Raw genomic sequence first — 18,902 nt, forward strand, 5'->3', positions numbered from 1 at the left:
TATGGAAATGATCCGAAACGTACAGAAATTCGAGCTGAGGGACGATGACGTCATGATGGCGTCATAACCGAAATGTTTGTGATAAGAACGTGAGATTGACGATGAAACGATCCTCCCTCTCTCTCTCTTTGGTGTCGATTTATTTGTCACAATAAGCTCCAGTGTGTTAAATGTTTGTTTTGGTTCGTTTCTTAAGTACGCAAGCGGGATCACCTTCCACATCTGTGCTTCCACATCTGAAATATGTCCGAATTGTTACCTTGTTTCGGTTTGTCGCTGTGTGTACGTCTCACTGCTGCCGTGACGTATTACAGAGTAGAGTTAGAGTAGCTTCCCTTTGAAAAAGGACAGTTACTCTAGCGGACAGACCGATGGATTGCCGCGAAAGGCAAGTGCGAACAATTTGTGTAGGCAGTTGTTGTTTTGCATATATGTAGTTGCGTCCCTTTATAAGAAACAGGTTTATGTTGGAACTATACCGGCTACAGTCACTGTCCGACTGACATCACTTACCTTCTGACGTAATATATATTAATGCACACATTCCAGGAAAACTTGCAAAATGTTTGTGAGAGATGGGAAGAGATTGTCGAGCACGGAATTGAAGAGTGAGTGAGTGAGTGAGTGAGTGAGTATGGTTTTACGCCGCTTTTAGCAATATTCCAGCAATATCACGGCGGGGGACACCAGAAATGGGCTTCACACATTGTACCCAAGTCGGGAATCGAACCCGGGTCTTCGGCGTAACGAGCGAACGCTTTAACCAGTAGGCTACCCGACCGCCCCTCGGAATTGAAGAATGACATTATATGATAAAGAGGTTATCACGCTTGTGTGTGTTGGGGATGGTAAATATCCTGTATTAGGAATAAACACTGTGTATTCAGCTTGCTAAAAGCAATGCTTATTCCCAATACAGGATATTAACCATCCTCAAATACACTCGCGTGATAACATCTATGGATGAACAACTTCTTTATTACAATTAGGAGCCACGTTTCGGTGTAGATCCTAACACCTTTATCAAGCGAGTTCATCCATATATCGTATCCTTACTTCGTACCCCTACTTCCAAATGCCTCTCAAAGAAGTTAAATGAGAAACTCTGCACTGTGCAGACGTCGAGACGACCGTACGTGTCGCCATCTTGTAGAACAAACAAAGAAACTGATATAGGATCGAACTGTTTACATTTCAAGGATTATGAATACATTTACTTCTTTGAAGCATGCGAGGAATAACCTTATCTGACAGTGCTTGTCCAAATGTCCATATACGCTTACGTAACGTAACGTAACATACATGTATCTACAAAATATACTTGTCGTAAGTGGCGACTAACGGGATCGGGTGGTCAGGCTCGCTGACTTGGTTGATGCATGTCATCGTATCCCAATTGCGTGGATCGATGCTCATGATATCAGTGACTGGATTGTCTGGTCCAGACTCGATTATTTAAAGACCGCTGCATATAGCTGTGATATTGTTGAGTGCGGCGTTAAACAACAAACCAACCAACCAACCAATCTACAAAATATACTCATGACAGTGATTAACATCATGTGCAAACATATGTAACAGTTGTGTGCTTAAGATCTCCCAATATCATAAGGATATAATTTAATATTTGTGCACACGACCCACATCCGAATATATTCTGGACCACTTTGCCTCAATAGAGATATAAAACCCTGCCTAATCGAGGATGATAAGAACACTGCAATGATGATATGACCATGAGGGACAATCTCCTTAGAATATTCAAACGAAAGAAACGGGTCATTTTGAAAAAAACACAATTTAATAAAAGTCTAGAAGATTTGATCATACTTGGGGATCAACATACTGTGGTACATTTTCCCGTACATATCGCTGCCAAATGAGGTGTGAAGCACACTAAAAAGCACTTCCAAGACAATCGTGACTTAGAATCGATAAATTGGTTCCCAATGAATATAGATCGATCTATATTAATCGATCATCGAAACATGACTATCGTTTTACAGTTGGCTGCCTTCTGACCACGCCCACATCAAGGTCGTGTGCAGCTCGGGTGAATGACCCCTTCTCCAAGGTCACGGGAATCTAAAACAGAAGAACGAAGAGATCCGATTGCCGTTATATGCTTTTTTCTGTTTGTTTGTTTGTTTGAATGACGTGCGAACCACTAGGCTACCCAACTTCGGTGAAACCCACGAACACGAGTATGGTGCTGACAAACCTAGAAACATAATGGGGGGGGGGCGAACTAGGATTCGAACCCACAATCATAGGTTTCTGGCGTGCCCAAGGGACGCAACTCTGCACAGCGAATTGCGGCGCCTTAGACGACTTGGTCCCCCGTGCCCCCCGAAGACAAAGATACCGACGCCATGACAATTATTTGTTTGTTTGTTGTTTAACGTCACACTCGACAATATTCCAGCTTTATGACGGCGGTCTGTAAATAATCGAGTCTGGACAGACAATCCAGTGATTGACATAATGAGCATCGATCTACGCAACTGGGGTACGATAAAATGAATCAACAAGTCAGCGAGCCTGACCACCCGATCCTGTCAGTCGCTTCTTACGACAAGATGTTCATATGTAGTGAAAGGTGCTGTGTTATTTGAATCTAATATTCAGTAAACTTGTAACCGTTCATCCATGTTGTTTCAGATACCTCCCTGGAAACATATAGTATTGTATGAACAATCTTGAGAGGGAATCAGCCAATCAGCAAGTAAACGAACCTGTGTCTCCGGAGTTACCACAAACCGGAAGTTCTGTAGCAAGGCCACTATCGCCATCTTGGCCTCCAACAAAGCCAGCCTCATTCCCAGACAGTTCCGGGGTCCGACGCCAAACGGCATCCACATGTAGTCGTGCAGCTCGTGCTTGTTCTCTGGGAGGAACCTGGAACAGCCAAACAACCAGTCCATTGCTTCAAGCAACTGTCGTGATACATCGAGGAGATTAATCTGCTCTGTTTTGAAATTTGAGATAGTTTGTCTGAAGATTAGATAGCTAGTATTTTAATTTGGAACCGAGCGCTTTAGACAAGAGGTATCTAATCCACAGTTAGACAACCTCGAATTTCAAAACACAGTATGTTTATCTCCATTCTACCGTGACAACAATTTTAAAAGCGCGTTTAAAACGGCGCTCTCTTGGAACGTGAATCTACACATGGTCAACAAGGCCAGCTATCTTAGAGTGAGTGAGTGAGTTGGGTTTAACGCCGCTTTGAACATTATTCCAGTTATATCACGACGTGTCAGCTTAATGTGGGAGGAAAGCCCGAAGTGATGAAGGTCTCAGACGTTTACCACTTCGGTAAAAAGCTATCTTAGAACGTACCGACAAGGGATCACAGGTAGGAACAAACATAAAACATATTACTCAAGCTCAAGATTAATTAGTTGACGGAATATTCTTTGGTTCAAAATAATGGTTACAGTATACATAGTGTTTCAAAAAAGTTTGATGAAATAACCTTCTTTAAATATATATTTAATTGCATATTTGAATTGCTTGGACCAAATCCTTTCTTGGAAATCAGCATGACATCTTCCATTGTAGGGGTGACAGGTTATCGAAATAGTGACAAGAAGGCTAAACTAATTATGTAACAGCAAAACATGTTCAGAATGACCATCTCTCCGTCCCGAACTTACTTCAGTTACTCTTCACTGTCCATGGCTGCCAAGGTAGTGTTTCACGGTGACAGTGCTATTTACAAATGGCATGAAACCAGGGGACAACACCGATCTGCAGTTATGTTCACCTTCACGTGATGAAATACTGATGGAAACCAGCCTGCTGGCATAACCTGATTACCAGCACCACCATGAAGTAATGTTGAATACCGCCGTTTAAAGCTGCAAACGTGTCGGCATTGGGACACAAAGAATATGTGCGACTGCTCATTTTTGTGACCGATGATTGTTTGGCCCTGACACAGTGGTCAGTGTGTGTTTTACTGAATTGTGTGTGTTCTGATATTTGATATATATTTCATCATTTTTGATAAGCTGTTGTTCTGATATCGAAAGTATACAATAACCTAAAGGGTTACCGGCAGCCATTGCTATGTGCATCTTGGCGAAGGCTATAGATAGAACGATGTTTATTTGCATGTTAATTTTGAGGTCTCGAATGGAATTAGATACCTGATTTTAATCTTATTTTGTCCAATCAGAATGAAAAAGTCTTCGATGTCTGGTATAATTGTTTTTACACATGCCAAATTCATTGTGCAGAGTTGCCTCCCTTTGCAGTGCCAGGATCAATTGGTCGTTGGTTCGAATACTTGATTCCACCGATTAGGACTCTTGGCCAGCGACGTGTCCGAGTTCATCTACGATATGTGTCACTTTATCTCTCCTCTCACGTTATATATAACAGTTAACTGAACTACTGTTCAAAGCGACGTTAAACCCAACTCAGTCACAAGACTTTCCTTACCTGTCAGGGTCGAACTTTTCAGGTTCCGGCCAGAACTCGGGGTCGTGGTGTATGGCGTAGACGGGGATGACGATGCCGAGTCCGGCGGGGATGTGGTAGCCGTTCATTGTGGTATCCTTGGCTCCAACTCGCTTTGTTCTGAATACAAGAATCATTTAAAGAAATCAAAACCCTGTTACGGTCTGCTTAGCATACGAATCATCTTATATACTTCTAACAGGATGCCGCGACACTGTTAACACAATGGTGTATTGGCAATGACAAAGGCATAAGAATAGTTAGATGATTTGTGAAGACTTCTATCAGATGTGATGAGTTCCAGGAGGGTATCGTTACAGACAGTCGGGCTGCTGAGCTGCAGCTTTATACTTGAGTGGTGCAGCCTAGAGATTAAAGTGTTCGCTTGTCACGGCCGAGGGCCCTAGTTCTATTCCCCATAATTTGTTAAGCTCTGTCTTGGTGACCATGGGTTTTGGCAGACCAATCACAATAATCTGGCGAAACAGGATTCGAATTCGAATGCGGATTTTGGTATGTCTTCAGTGTCGCAACTTTGTACAGCCACGCCACACTTCTTCCTTAGTCAGAGATGAGGGGATGCAGTGGTATCGGTCTCAGAGTCCCCAGGATCTCTACTCACCTGGTTTCCGGGGGATACAGTCTCAGAGTCTCCGGGATCTCTACTCACCTGGTTGCCGGGGGATACAGTGTCAGAGTCTCCGGGATCTCTACACACCTGGTTGCCGGGGGATACAGTCTCAGAGTCTCCAGGATCTCTACTCACCTGGTTGCCGGGGGATACAGTCTCAGAGTCTCCGGGATCTCTACTCACCTGGTTGCCGGGGGATACAGTCTCAGAGTCTCCGGGATCTCTACTCACCTGGTTGCCGGGGGATACAGTCTCAGAGCCCCCAGGATCTCTACTCACCTGGTTGCCGGGGGATACGGTCTCAGAGTCTCCAGGATCTCTACTCACCTGGTTGCCGGGGGATACAGTCTCAGAGTCTCCGGGATCTCTACTCACCTGGTTGCCGGGGGATACAGTTTCAGAGTCTCCGGGATCTCTACTCACCTGGTTGCCGGGGGATACAGTCTCAGAGTCTCCGGGATCTCTACTCACCTGGTTGCCGGGGGATACAGTTTCAGAGTCTCCGGGATCTCTACTCACCTGGTTGCCGGGGGATAGAGTCTCAGTCTCCGGGATCTCTACTCACCTGGTTGCCGGGGGATACAGTCTCAGAGTCTCCAGGATCTCTACTCACCTGGTTGCCGGGGGATAGAGTCTCAGTCTCCGGGATCTCTACTCACCTGGTTGCCGGGGGATACAGTCTCAGAGTCTCCAGGAACACGTTCTCCAGGTACTGCAGCTTCGTCACCTCGGCGTACGTAGGCTTCTTCTGTACAGAAACACGTGAAATCAGTGAGGGCACACATGGCCTTTAACTCCTGGTAAGACCACCGTCGGAATATTACGATGTGCCGCTGTAATTGCAGCTCTTAAATGTTTCTGACAAGTCTGTCCTGTGACGTTACTTTCATAATGTTAGGATTAGGCATGTGTATAGGTGACATTTGAATCACGTTCGTAGCTGTCACCATACTTACATTTCCTATGTGTGTCATTATCGACTGGTATAGCCTCTCTTGGATCTCGGGGTGCGTGGCGAGGAGGTAGGCGGTGAAGGTCAGAGCGTTGGAGGAGGTGTCGTACCCGGCGAGGAGGAAGATGTGGGAGTTGCAGAAGATCTCGTAGTTCGTCAGACCTTAAAAAGAAAAGAATCTTTGCAGAACTTTTGAATATGGAAAGGGTTTTGTCGCTTTTATTTACCATTAACCATGTGTCCTAGGAAAATTCCATCATTCAATTATCTGTCAACCAATCAAGCGACGTATCATATAAGTCAACCAATCAAGCGACGTCTCATTTAATAGTCAACCACCATGTGACGTATCATGTAATAGTCAACCAATAAAGTGACAAGTAAGAATTCAAATTAAGCGAACAATACCAATACTATCACTCGTTATCAAATGTCAGCTTCTTATAAGTATAGGTATCAACTCTTTCTTTATATGTACGACCCTATGATCGTGGGTTCGAATTCCATATTAGCCCTGATTGTGATCCTTGGTTTGTCTGCACCAGACCCGTGGGTTCAACTTCAGTGACAAACGTCTGAGGCCTGCCTCCCTCCCACATCAATCAGACTCTGGTGATATAACTGACATACGAATCGGTGTTAAACTGAAGTCACTCCAGGCCCCTACCTCGCTTCTTGTAGTACTTGAAGTCCAGCAGAGTCTCCGTGTCCTCGTCATCCGGGCCTCTTGCAGGCCCCTCTTTATGGGCGTCCAACATCGTTTGTAGAATGTCACGGTGACCCTGACATGAAATAGTGTTGCATAAAAAACATTTAGGTCAATAGGAACATCATTTGCACTCCACAGCCAAACCTCATCGCTAAGCCTTCCAATGAGAAACTGTGTCGGAAGCACCTTATACCGTCTGTATCATGCCAAACACGTCTGTATCATGCCAAACACGTCTGTATCATGCCAAACAGGTCTGTATCATGCCAAACACGTCTGTATCATGCCAAACACGTCTGTATCATGCCAAACACGTCTGTATCATGCCAAACAGGTCTGTATCATGCCAAACACGTCTGTATCATGCCAAACAGGTCTGTATCATGCCAAACACGTCTGTATCATGCCAAACACGTCTGTATCATGCCAAACACGTCTGTATCATGCCAAACAGGTCTGTATCATGCCAAACACGTCTGTATCATGCCAAACACGTCTGTATCATGCCAAACAGGTCTGTATCATGCCAAACACGTCTGTATCATGCCAAACAGGTCTGTATCATGCCAAACACGTCTGTATCATGCCAAACACGTCTGTATCATGCCAAACACGTCTGTATCATGCCAAACACGTCTGTATCATGCCAAACACGTCTGTATCATGCCAAACACGTCTGTATCATGCCAAACAGGTCTGTATCATGCCAAACACGTCTGTATCATGCCAAACACGTCTGTATCATGCCAAACACGTCTGTATCGTGCCAAACACGTCTGTATCATGCCAAACAGGTCATAACGTTTACTGATGCAACTTACATCCATACAAGTCATTCTCTTAAGCAAGTGAGTGAGTGAGTGAGTATGGTTTCTCGCCGCTTTTAGCAACATTCCAGAAATATCACGACAGAGCACACCAGAAATGGGTTTTATACATTATACCCATGTGGGGAATCGAACCCGGGCATGCGGCGTGACGAGCGAACGCTTTAACCACTAGGCTACCCCACCGCCCTCTTCAAATCAAGTCTCTTACGGTTCACAAGTCTACGTTCATCAAATATGACCGGACTCCCTGGTTGAACGTACTGTAGCCTTCACAACAGACCCGGGGATACGGGTGGACCTCTAATACATGGCGCAATCGCAGCGGAGAATTCTGTATCTTACCTGTGCCAGGATCCACTAATGTATCAACAAAAAAACGTGTTAGCTGAAGTCCTGTCCAAACCGGCGTTACAGCCAAGTACCACTCACTCACTTAACAAGGTCATTAACTAGGAACCCATTTTGTTTTATTTTCAAAATCACTTTTGTACCTGGTCGTGCAGTCATCGTGTGTTCGGATCCTACACTCATACTGTGCTCGTGTGTTCGGATCCTTCACTCGTCAGGACCATACTGTGCTCGTGGATTTCACCAAGACGGTACAAATCGACGAACTAGGCCACTCTGGACCTTTCGTCAACCAATACAGCGAGACCTGCTACACACGGACGGTACCCGTATCATTGAAATAGTACGCTTCCTTCGTAAAACTGCATGTTGTCATTCCACAAATGTATCTCGGCGCTACGAAGATTAAACTCCCATACTCTAAAATAGTTTTACGACCGTCCTCATGCTATTCATGAACTCACCGGAGTAGGGTCCCTCCTCCTGTCCTCGATCACCTGTTTTATCATGGAGCGAAATTTGGCCTTATCTTTGTCGTTGTCAAGTAGTTTAAAGTCAACCTTTTCAAACAATGACTTGGTGAATGGGAACAACACTGAAAGAGCAATGTAAACAAATCATGGGCACGCAGTAGTATCTCCTGAACGATAAGGTAGCAATGGAAGTACACTTGGAAACATAGGGAATGTGAATGTCGTTTCTTCAAATTGAATCGGTTTGAAAGTTTAAATTAGGTTTCTCTGTCCTCTGTTTCCCTCATAGGGTCCGTCCTTTATGGAGAACCCTTCCTGTTAATACTTTTGTTGTTCTTTCAGACATATATATGTTCTCTGGTTCATAGTATGTATTCGCCTGATAGGAGTAAGTATATACATTGAAATTTAAATTAAATTCTCTTCCTTTTGTGTATCACTTCTAAATGCCATTCAAAGACCTATGCCCGTCTTCAGTATTAAGATTTTATCAGAATCAAGGACGAGATGTTGCGAGATGTAGCGAGATGTAGCGAGATGTTGCGAGATGTAGCGAGATTTTGCGAGATGTAGCGAGATGTGACTCACCTGTGATCAGGAAGAAAATAGGGAAGGTGAGCTTCATGGCTTTCCGGCAGTAGATGACGAAGATGTTCTCTGAGCGGTGGCTGTCGAGGTCGATGCTGAAGCCGGTGTTGGCGATAACGTCCATGGTGTAACATCCCATTAGGCTGGAAATATATATAATACTGCGTGAAGAGGTTTACAGAATGTCAGTGTGACTCCAGATTAAAGTTCCTGTATGAGGTGAGGTGAAATTGGGTTTAACGTCCCGTCCAAGATTATTGCACTTATATAGCGACGTGCATGCACGTGTTGGCGTGTGTGTGTGGCTGCTTGTACTAGTCCGGACTGATGCCGATTTATAGTGCTAGCTCACTGAGATACCATGCCGCAGTTTAACATGAATACCCCACTCAGACACAGTATACTGACTCCGAGCCGACCAGTCCTTGTTTTAGCCCCTTAATGCCGAGCGCCAGACAGGGTAACAACAAGTACCATCTTTTAACGTCTTTTGCTATGACGCGGCCGGGAATCGAACCCCGGACCTTCCGCTCTCCGGGCGGACTCTCTACCACTAGACCACGGAGGCGGTCAGTTCCTGTATGATGTCACATTACAAGCTTTACATCCTTAAACCCACTCTACCACAAAAATATTCCTTTTATAAATACAAAAATTCACAAAATACATTCCTTTTGTCCGTCATGAATGGGGACAAAATACAGACAAAACTATGGATTGTTACGTGTCTATAATACACGAAGCTTAAAACATCCTCTCCGGAAAGTTATTCATATTCAGGGTTGTGTTTTTATTGTTACAAACCCTAATCGAGCCTTACTGTTTCAACTCGACGTTTTTCTTCTCCTCCACGTGTTTATCTACGTTCTCCACCAGGAGGTCGGTACACCTCTCTATCAGCACCATCATCTGGACAAACCAACAAGGTCAATCAGCACCATCATCTGGACAAACCAACAAGGTCAATCATATCAAAATCATCTGGACAAACCAACAAGGTCAATCATATCACCATCATCTGGACAAACCAACAAGGTCAATCACATCACCATCATCTGGACAAACCAACAAGGTCAATCACATCACCATCATCTGGACACACCAACAAGGTCAATCATATCACCAGCATCTTGACAAACCAACAAGGTCAATCACATCACCATCATTTAGACAAACCAACAAGGTCAATCATATCACCATCATCTCGACAAACCAACAAGGTCAATCATACCACTATCATTTAGACAAACCAACATGGTCAATCACATCACCATCATTTAAACAAACTAGCAAGGTCAATCATATCACCATCATTTAGACAAACCAACATGGTCAATCATATCACCATCATCTCTACAAACCAACAAGGTTAATCACATCACCATCATCTCAACAAAGTAACAAGGTCAATCATATCACCATCATTTAGACAAACTAGCAATGCCAATCATATCACCATCATTTAAACAAACCAACATGGTAAATCATATTGCCATCATTTAGTCAAACCAACAAGGTCAATCACATCACCATCATCTGGACAAACCAACAAAGGTCAATCATATCACCATCATTTAGACAAACTAGCAATGCCAATCATATCACCATCATTTAAACAAACTAGCAAGGTCAATCATATCACCATCATCTGGACAAACCAACAAGGTCAATCATATCACCATCATCTGGACAAACCAACAAGGTCAATCATACCACTATCATTTAGACAAACCAACATGGTCAATCATATCACCATCATTTAGACAAACCAACAAGGTCAATCATATCACCATCATCTCGACAAACCAACAAGGTCAATCACATCACCATCATCTGGACAAACCAACAAGGTCAATCATACCACCATCATCTCGACAAACCAACAAGGTCAATCACATCACCATCATCTGGACAAACCAACAAGGTCAATCATACCACTATCATTTAGAAAAACCAACATGGTCAATCACATCACCATCATTTAAACAAACTAGCAAGGTCAGTCATATCACCAGCATTTAGACAAACCAACATGGTCAATCATATCACCATCATCTGGACAAACAACAAGGTCAATCACATCACCATCATGTAGACAAACGAACAAGGTCAATCACATCACCATCATCTCGACAAACAACAAGGTCAATCACATCGCCATCATTTAGACAAACCAACAAGGTCAATCACATCACCATCATCTGGACAAACCAACAAGGCCAATCATATCACTATCATTTAGATAAACTAACATGGTCAATCATATCACCATCATTTAGACAAACCAACAAGGTCAATCATATCACCATCATCTCGACAAACCAACAAGGTCAATCACATCACCATCATCTGGACAAACCAACAAGGTCAATCATATCACCATCATCTCTACAAACCAACAAGGTTAATCATATCACCATCATCTCAACAAAGTAACAAGGTCAATCATATCACCATCATTTAGACAAACTAGCAATGCCAATCATATCACCATGATTTAAACAAACCAACATGGTCAATCATATCGCCGTCATTTAGACAAAAAACCAACTTGGTCAATCATATCACTATCATCTGGACAAAACAACAAGGTCATTCATATAATCTGACGTCCAAAAGAAACTTTACCAGAGTTTGAAATCACACTTGTTTAAAAACAACAAAACATACATGCATGAAGTAAAGTGTATTGAGAAGATCAATATATCAACATAATCAACACTGAAAATGACAATCATACCGCGACCGAGAATGACGTCAAGCCCCCCAAGGTGTGGTTCAAAACTCGAGCTTTCAGAATCATGGACAATAGGCAGAGTACATAAACAATCGCTCACGTTCAATAACAAGTCATTAGTAGCTTGTGTGACCACCAAATGCCTCAATACACGCAACAACTCTTCGACGCACAGAAAAAGTCAGTCGTCTGATGAGGTCACGTAGGATTTGACGCCATTCTTCTTGGAGGGCCAAGATCAGTTCTTGCCGGTTGGCTGGAGATTGTGGTCGTTGTCGAACACGACGATCCATCAAATCCCAGAGGTGCTCTATCGGGGACATGTCGGGTGAGCGTGCAGGCCACGGCAGGTCGTTGACGTTGTTGGCTGCGAGGAAGATAGTGACAATTCTGGCCGTATTGACTCTAGCGTTGTCATGCTGATAAATGACACCACGTGGCTGCTGTTGGAGAAATGGTAGGACAACTGGACGAAGAATGTTATCCATGTAACGCTGAGCTGTCAAGTTTCCGTCAACGATGACCAGCAGTGTCCTCTCCTGCCCACAGATCCCTCCCCACACCATGACACTCCCTCCACCATATGGTACGACCTCCTCCACGCAACACGCCGCCGTTCGTTCACCCCTTCGGCGGTAAACACGTTGTCTTCCATCAGCCCTAAACATACAGAATCGACTTTCGTCAGTGAAGACAACCCTCTGCCAGTCACGTCGTTGCCAACGTCGTACAGTCCGGGCCCATCTCAATCGCAGACGACGATGTTGCACTGTCAATAGCTGTCCTCTGTATGGTCTATAAGCCCTGATTCCAGGAGCCCTGAGTCTCCTGGTTACTGTCTGTCGACTAACCCTGTGACCTAAGGCATTTGTCGCCGATGACGTCACTGTCAGGAAGCGATTTCGGAGGTGCAAGGTACGCAAGTACCGGTCACCCTGGGTCTGCCTGTTCTTGGTCTGTCAACGGTCCGCCCTGTCTGTCTGTAACGTTGCATCAAGTTTGTAACGGCAACACGGGAGCAACCGAAGGTTCGTGCAATATGGGCGTGGGTGGCTCCCATCTGTCCATACCCAAGGCTCGTTCACGTTGTTCGACTGTGAGTCGTGGCATTTCTTTTGTGTTTTTTTTATCACTGTGGATGTCTGACTTGCCGTTGCAATCGTTTTATACCCTTACCCGCACTTTATTATTCTTTGTCTGAAATTTATACTTCAGTTGATAAAGTTTCTTTTAGATTATGATCAAATTTAACAACAGATCTCTCAGTTTCTTTCAATTGCATAAAAAAAATTGGTATACCTTCTTTGGCCCTCAGTCTATTACCTGTTTTAGTTTTCTTGTTTACCTGATCCCGTTTCATCCATTCTTTCCGAGGCAAGAGAGTTAACTGACTTTAAAAGTCCAGAAACTGGACTTTTATAGTCAGTTAACTCACTTGCCTCGGGAAGATGGTTTCATCCCGAGTTGAACTGATGTTTCAGTTTACCTGTATATAAACCTGTTTTGGTCCACCTGCATCTATTTACACATTTCAGCATGTCCTGAGTGAACACAACTGTGCATACTTAATTTTACATGTACATAGTTGTGTGTTGTCAAATGTGCATCTGTATGTGTTTACCTGTACATATTTACCAGTTTGAGTTCACCTGTATCTATTTACCTGTCTGAGTTTACCTGTATATATTTACCTGTTTGAGTTTACCTGTACTGAAGGTAGGACTGAGGACACAGCGCATGAACTTCCAGTGTTCGTCGTAGATCTCAGCGATACAGTCCATCACAATCTTGGGCATTGGGCCGAAAGTCTGAAGAAAGATCACTAACATTCGGGAACATACAGTTTTACTTCACCAGTATCTATAACTCTTTCATAATTTTTTCTCTAATGATACCATATCACACTTAATATATTCAACATCTCTCTGACCCATTGTTTTCTGCTGACCACTTTTATTGGCATTTTGAAGGGTACCCATTCTTGTCATAGCGCCGACCCGTGAAGATCCGGGTTAGAACTGGTCTTCGGCAACCCATGCTTGTCAAAGCGCCGACCCGTGAAGATCCGGGTTAGAACTGGTCTTCACCAACCCATGCTTGTCATAGCGCCGACCCGTGAAGATCCGGGTTAGAACTGGTCTTCGGCAACCCACGCTTGTCATAGCGCCGACCCGTGAAGATCCGGGTTAGAACTGGTCTTCACCAACCCATGCTTGTCACTCCCCGTGAAGATCCGGGTTAGAACTGGTCTTCGGCAACCCACGCTTGTCATAGCGCCGACCCGTGAAGATCCGGGTTAAAACTGGTGTTCGGCAACCCACGCTTGTCATAGCGCCGACCCGTGAAGATCCGGGTTAGAACTGGTCTTCACCAACCCACGCTTGTCATAGCGCCGACCCGTGAAGATCCGGGTTAAAACTGGTCTTCGGCAACCCATGCTTGTCATAGCGCCGACCCGTGAAGATCCGGGTTAAAACTGGTCTTCACCAACCCATGCTTGTCACTCCCCGTGAAGATCCGGGTTAGAACTGGTCTTCGGCAACCCACGCTTGTCATAGCGCCGACCCGTGAAGATCCGGGTTAGAACTGGTCTTCACCAACCCATGCTTGTCACTCCCCGTGAAGATCCGGGTTAGAACTGGTCTTCGGCAACCCACGCTTGTCATAGCGCCGACCCGTGAAGATCGGGGTTAAAACTGGTGTTCGGCAACCCACGCTTGTCATAGCGCCGACCCGTGAAGATCCGGGTTAGAACTGGTCTTCACCAACCCACGCTTGTCATAGCGCCGACCCGTGAAGATCCGGGTTAAAACTGGTCTTCGGCAACCCATGCTTGTCATAGCGCCGACCCGTGAAGATCCGGGTTAAAACTGGTCTTCACCAACCCATGCTTGTCACTCCCCGTGAAGATCCGGGTTAGAACTGGTCTTCGGCAACCCACGCTTGTCATAGCGCCGACCCGTGAAGATCCGGGTTAAAACTGGTCTTCGGCAACCCACGCTTGTCATAGCGCCGACCCGTGAAGATCCGGGTTAGAACTGGTCTTCACCAACCCACGCTTGTCATAGCGCCGACCCGTGAAGATCCGGGTTAGAACTGGTCTTCACCAACCCACGCTTGTCATAGCGCCGACCCGTGAAGATCCGGGTTAGAACTGGTCTTCGGCAACCCACGCTTGTCATAGCGCCGACCCGTGAAGATCCGGGTTAGAACGGGTCTTCAGCAACCTACGCTTGTCGTAAAAGGCGGTAGGGGCAGCCTGGTGTTTCGCATGTCACGCCGAAGGCCGCGTTCGATTCCAGACATGGGTAAAGTGTGTCAAACTAATTTTTGGTATCCGTCGACTTGACTTTGCTTGAATATTGATTTAAACGGCGTCAAAACGAATTCTCTCACTCTTGAGGAATGGTTCGGAGTGGCACTGAGGCTAGTGAAATGGATACCATTTATAGTTAGTGAGTTGGCTGCACGTCGCTTTGGGTAGTATTTCAGTTATACATGAGCGTTAGCTTGATGTACGAAGTGATGCATATCGCAGAAACATTTAACGTTGGTTATACCTACGAGAACATTTATAGTGCTGACAGAAAAAAAAGCGTTTCAGAGCATCTCAGAAATTCGATCCTGTTCCGACTAAGGGACACAACTCTACGCATACAGTCCCGTACCAATGTAGGTTCCAACTACAATGTACATGCATTAACTGCCGCCCTCTACATCAGTGTATGCTATTCGCTGAGGGTGAGAATGTACGTTTTCCCTGAAAATAAATGTGTCCTCTGTCCGCTCACTCACCGATCTGTTGACAAAGTTGGAGAAGTTTTTCACACAAATCTGTTTGATCATGGTCGGGTCTGAGATGAGGAGGGACGGGATGCGGCCATGGAATATCCTGCAACAGAGGATAGTACATGTAGTCCAATACGAAGTTTCCAATAATAATAATAATAATAATGAAATATATATATTGCAAAATCCGAAATGGAGACTGCTTTTATCTGGACTTTGTTTCCACTTTTATGTTTTTTGGTGTCGTTGGATTCATAAAGTAATATCAAATTAAAGCGAACAATCAACCCTGAATACACTGATCATCAAATCTAACTTCCATTTTTACAACGTGCTCGTAAAGTCGTGGTCCCACAAACGATGCATACAACATGTAAAGTACTGCATCTTTAATATGCCATTGTCGGAATCGTTGTCTTCAAGAACTGCAGTGATAGTCTGGTTCTAATTGGTGTAATTCATTGGAAGTAGCGACATATGGCACGTGGTCCTGTGGTCAAGCACCGTCGGTCGCGGAGATTCCTTGGATGGGTGACCGCTTTTCGGCTTCTGAGCGTTTCTGGAGTGTCGGTCCTGCCCCACACTTCGCACATGTAACACATGTGGTGCCTCTGTGAATGGGTACCCGGTAGGATGAGATGGCATTGTGGTTGTTAACCTTGTAGCGCCTCACAGGCAGCTTGGGTTGTATACTCCCCAGGGAGCTGAGAATGATTGTCGAGTGCACACTGATCAAGTGACCGGGGTAATAATAGCGCTTTGTTCGCCTCTGTGTGGTATGGAAATATGTGCAGTATAAATGACTTATTATTATGACAATAACACTCATATCACTTTCATAAACTATGGTGATACTTACCCTACAACCCGTCCATGTTCTTTTATAAGTCGTTGATCGCACTTGATAAGGCCCTGCGAATAAAAACATTATCTGTAAAAACGGTGATATCCGCAAGACTTAGTTTGCCCATACTTAAGGATGATAGAGTAGCCCAGTGGTTAAAGCGCTCGCTCGTCACGCCGAAAACCTGTGTTCGATTCCCCACATTTCTGGTGTCCCCCGCTGTGATTTTTCTGGAATAATGCTCAAGCGGCGGAAAAACTCACTCACTCACTCACTCACTCACTCACTCACTCACTCTTGTCTGTAATTCATTATGTCAAAAGTATCTGATTGTATTACATATTTCATTGAATATAAGAACGCCTGTAACCAACAACCACAAGTGAGGAGGTTGTTTTTGAAGAGTACTGTACCTCAGTCTGGTAGTTGGTGATGACGCCCAGCAGCCCGGGTTCCGGGGCGGGGATCCCCATCTTCTTGAACATCCCGTGAGTCCATGTGGCGTATCTGGGAACAACACCTACAACGTCACTGTCGTCGTCGTCGTATACACATTCAAGTAGACATATCAGGGCTACCATCGACTCAGACGAAAGCTACCCATTGCATACATTGGGGAGTAAGCTGAACATAAATCCCTTACTGACCACTGTCAACACCATCCACATGGGCACGCCAGAAACCTAGGATTGTGGGTTCGAATCCCGGTTTCGCCCCGATTATGTTGCCAGGTTTGTCAGCACCATATCGTTGTTTATAGGTTTCGCCGAAGTGGTAAACGTCTGAGACCTGCATCACTTCGGGCTTACCTCCCACATTAAGCTGACACGCCGTGATATAACTGGAATACTGTTAAAAGTGGCGTTAAACACGCGATATTAATTGGAATGAAACAGTGTGCCAAGGAAGATCATCATGCTTTCACTAACTGACCCTGTTCTCGTTTTCAAAGCACAGGCCGGTAATATTGGCCCCGGTCCACGAAGTGATCTTAGTGCTACGATTAAATTGTCGTTTGTCTGATCCATCGAAAAGCATGTGACGACCGTCTTAGTACTAATTAAGGTCGTATTGTGGGACGGGACACCTTTAAACACCCAGGCAGTAGGAAATCTGACCCTTTGTAACCGAGAACATTTTACCTTGTGTACTGTTGAAACCGGTGCTATTTAGGACACGATGACCTAATTTAAAACCGACGTGACACAAGCACCCCCCGACACCTGGCAGACTGTCACGTGTCAGTCAATGCATGTACTCACATATATCCAGCTGCAATAAGGCATGCTACACCTACAGCGACGGCCGCTAAATATAGTAGGACGGACAGCACGTCCATTTTGTCGGGGTCTACCTGCGGCCGGCGTTGATAGGCGCCCCAGCAGTCCTCAGATAAGAGGCGGTTTAACCCACGTATGTTATACAGGGTTGATACGGGCAGAAGTATTGCACCATGTTGGTCAACGCTGACTGTGTTTACAGTTCTTATAACGGGGTGATTAAATCGCAACCGGGTTACAAAGGAATTATTACTAATATCCAACGGGAAACAAGTTTTAAAAAATCTTTAAGTGTAATCTTGCTTGTGTCGAAACACATGTGCTTTTGTTCATAATGTAAGTTACCTATATTGGAATACACAACAGAGATCGGTTATCCAATAACATGCTTTGTAACAGTTCATGGCAATATCTATTAGAGTGTCCTTTTAATAATTTCTTCTTTAAGTTGGGTTCGAATCCCGGTTCGCCCCGATTATGTTTCTAGGTTTGTCAGCACCATACCCGTGCTCGGGGGTTTCACCGAAGTGGCAAACGTCAAGACCTGCATCACTTCGGGCTTTCCTCCCACATTAAGCTGACACGCCGCGATATAACTGGAATACTGTTAAAGGCGGCGGTTAAAAGTGTTATCCACTCACTCACTCCTTAAGCCTTGTATTTGGTCTTGGCTGCGTTGTGATGATTCGGACAAAGACATTAAAAATATGGGTAACAAATGACATATACATCCTTGATCTGATGTCGTTCACGTCAACTGCCGCTGGTGGCTAAAATGAAACCAAATGGTAGGTCGATGGTGATGTATTTAAAACTGGTATCAAAGTTGCGCTTTGGTCCATAAGTTTGCAGTGTTTCGGCGACTGTTTTTAGCCTAGTAACGCATTGATAGTATGTGTCATTGTGTGATCCTGTCCAATGTTCAAGGGGGGCACAGTTATCCCAGTCGTCTAGGGCGCCGCGATTCGCTGTGCAGAGTTGCGTCCCTTGGGCACGCCAGAAACCTTTGATTGTTGGTTCGAATCCCGATTCGCCCCAATAATGTTTCTAGGTTTGTCAGCACATGGGTTTCACCGAACTGGTAAACGTCTGAGACCTGCATCACTTTGGGCTTTCCTCCCACATTAAGCTGACACGCCGTGATATAACTGGAATACTGTAAAAAGTGGCGTTAAACCCAACTCACTCACTCACTCACTCACTCACTCACTCACTCACTCACTCACTCAATGTTCAAGTGTAGAGTCTGTTTTG

At 44.8% G+C, this 18,902-nt stretch overlaps 1 protein-coding gene across 4 annotated transcripts; it reads right to left on the reverse strand.

Moving 5' to 3' along the window:
* Window positions 1-1,782: 1,782 nt before the first annotated feature.
* Window positions 1,783-17,756, reverse strand: LOC124141708 (cytochrome P450 3A8-like). 4 transcript variants are annotated; one of them, XM_046509773.2, is made up of 14 exons: window positions 17,631-17,756; window positions 16,782-16,875; window positions 16,384-16,436; window positions 15,531-15,627; window positions 13,427-13,543; window positions 9,819-9,907; window positions 8,999-9,141; window positions 8,402-8,532; window positions 6,718-6,832; window positions 6,055-6,212; window positions 5,758-5,843; window positions 4,450-4,587; window positions 2,736-2,898; window positions 1,783-2,085 (listed from the first exon to the last, which is right to left on the reverse strand). In XM_046509773.2, the coding sequence occupies exons 1-14, from the start codon at window positions 17,705-17,707 to the stop codon at window positions 1,993-1,995; spliced, it is 1,554 nt and encodes a 517-aa protein (XP_046365729.2). In that variant the 5' UTR covers window positions 17,708-17,756; the 3' UTR covers window positions 1,783-1,992. The 4 variants fall into 4 exon arrangements, with proteins under 4 accessions (XP_046365729.2, XP_046365728.2, XP_048241235.1 ...); XM_046509772.2 differs by having other exon boundaries at window positions 5,758-5,846; XM_048385278.1 differs by lacking the exon at window positions 17,631-17,756 and adding an exon at window positions 17,511-17,528 and having other exon boundaries at window positions 5,758-5,846.
* Window positions 17,757-18,902: the final 1,146 nt, after the last annotated feature.

This window comes from Haliotis rufescens, unplaced genomic scaffold (genome assembly GCF_023055435.1).
Source record: "Haliotis rufescens isolate VD_foot unplaced genomic scaffold, xgHalRufe1.0.p SCAF_56, whole genome shotgun sequence".
NCBI classification, from domain to species: domain Eukaryota; kingdom Metazoa; phylum Mollusca; class Gastropoda; order Lepetellida; family Haliotidae; genus Haliotis; species Haliotis rufescens.

What these genes read in the sequence shown, in the direction of transcription:
- LOC124141708 (XM_046509772.2), bottom strand. Translation starts at nt 17,707, where the DNA reads ATGGACGTGCTGTCCGTCCTACTATATTTAGCGGCCGTCGCTGTAGGT. An exon ending in AAAAACGTCGAGTTGAAACA is followed by an intron (nt 9,142 to 9,818) that starts GTAAGGCTCGAT and finishes ATATATTTCCAG; the next exon opens with CCTAATGGGATGTTACACCA. An exon ending in CAAGTACTACAAGAAGCGAG is followed by an intron (nt 6,213 to 6,717) that starts GTAGGGGCCTGG and finishes TTTCTTTTTAAG; the next exon opens with GTCTGACGAACTACGAGATC.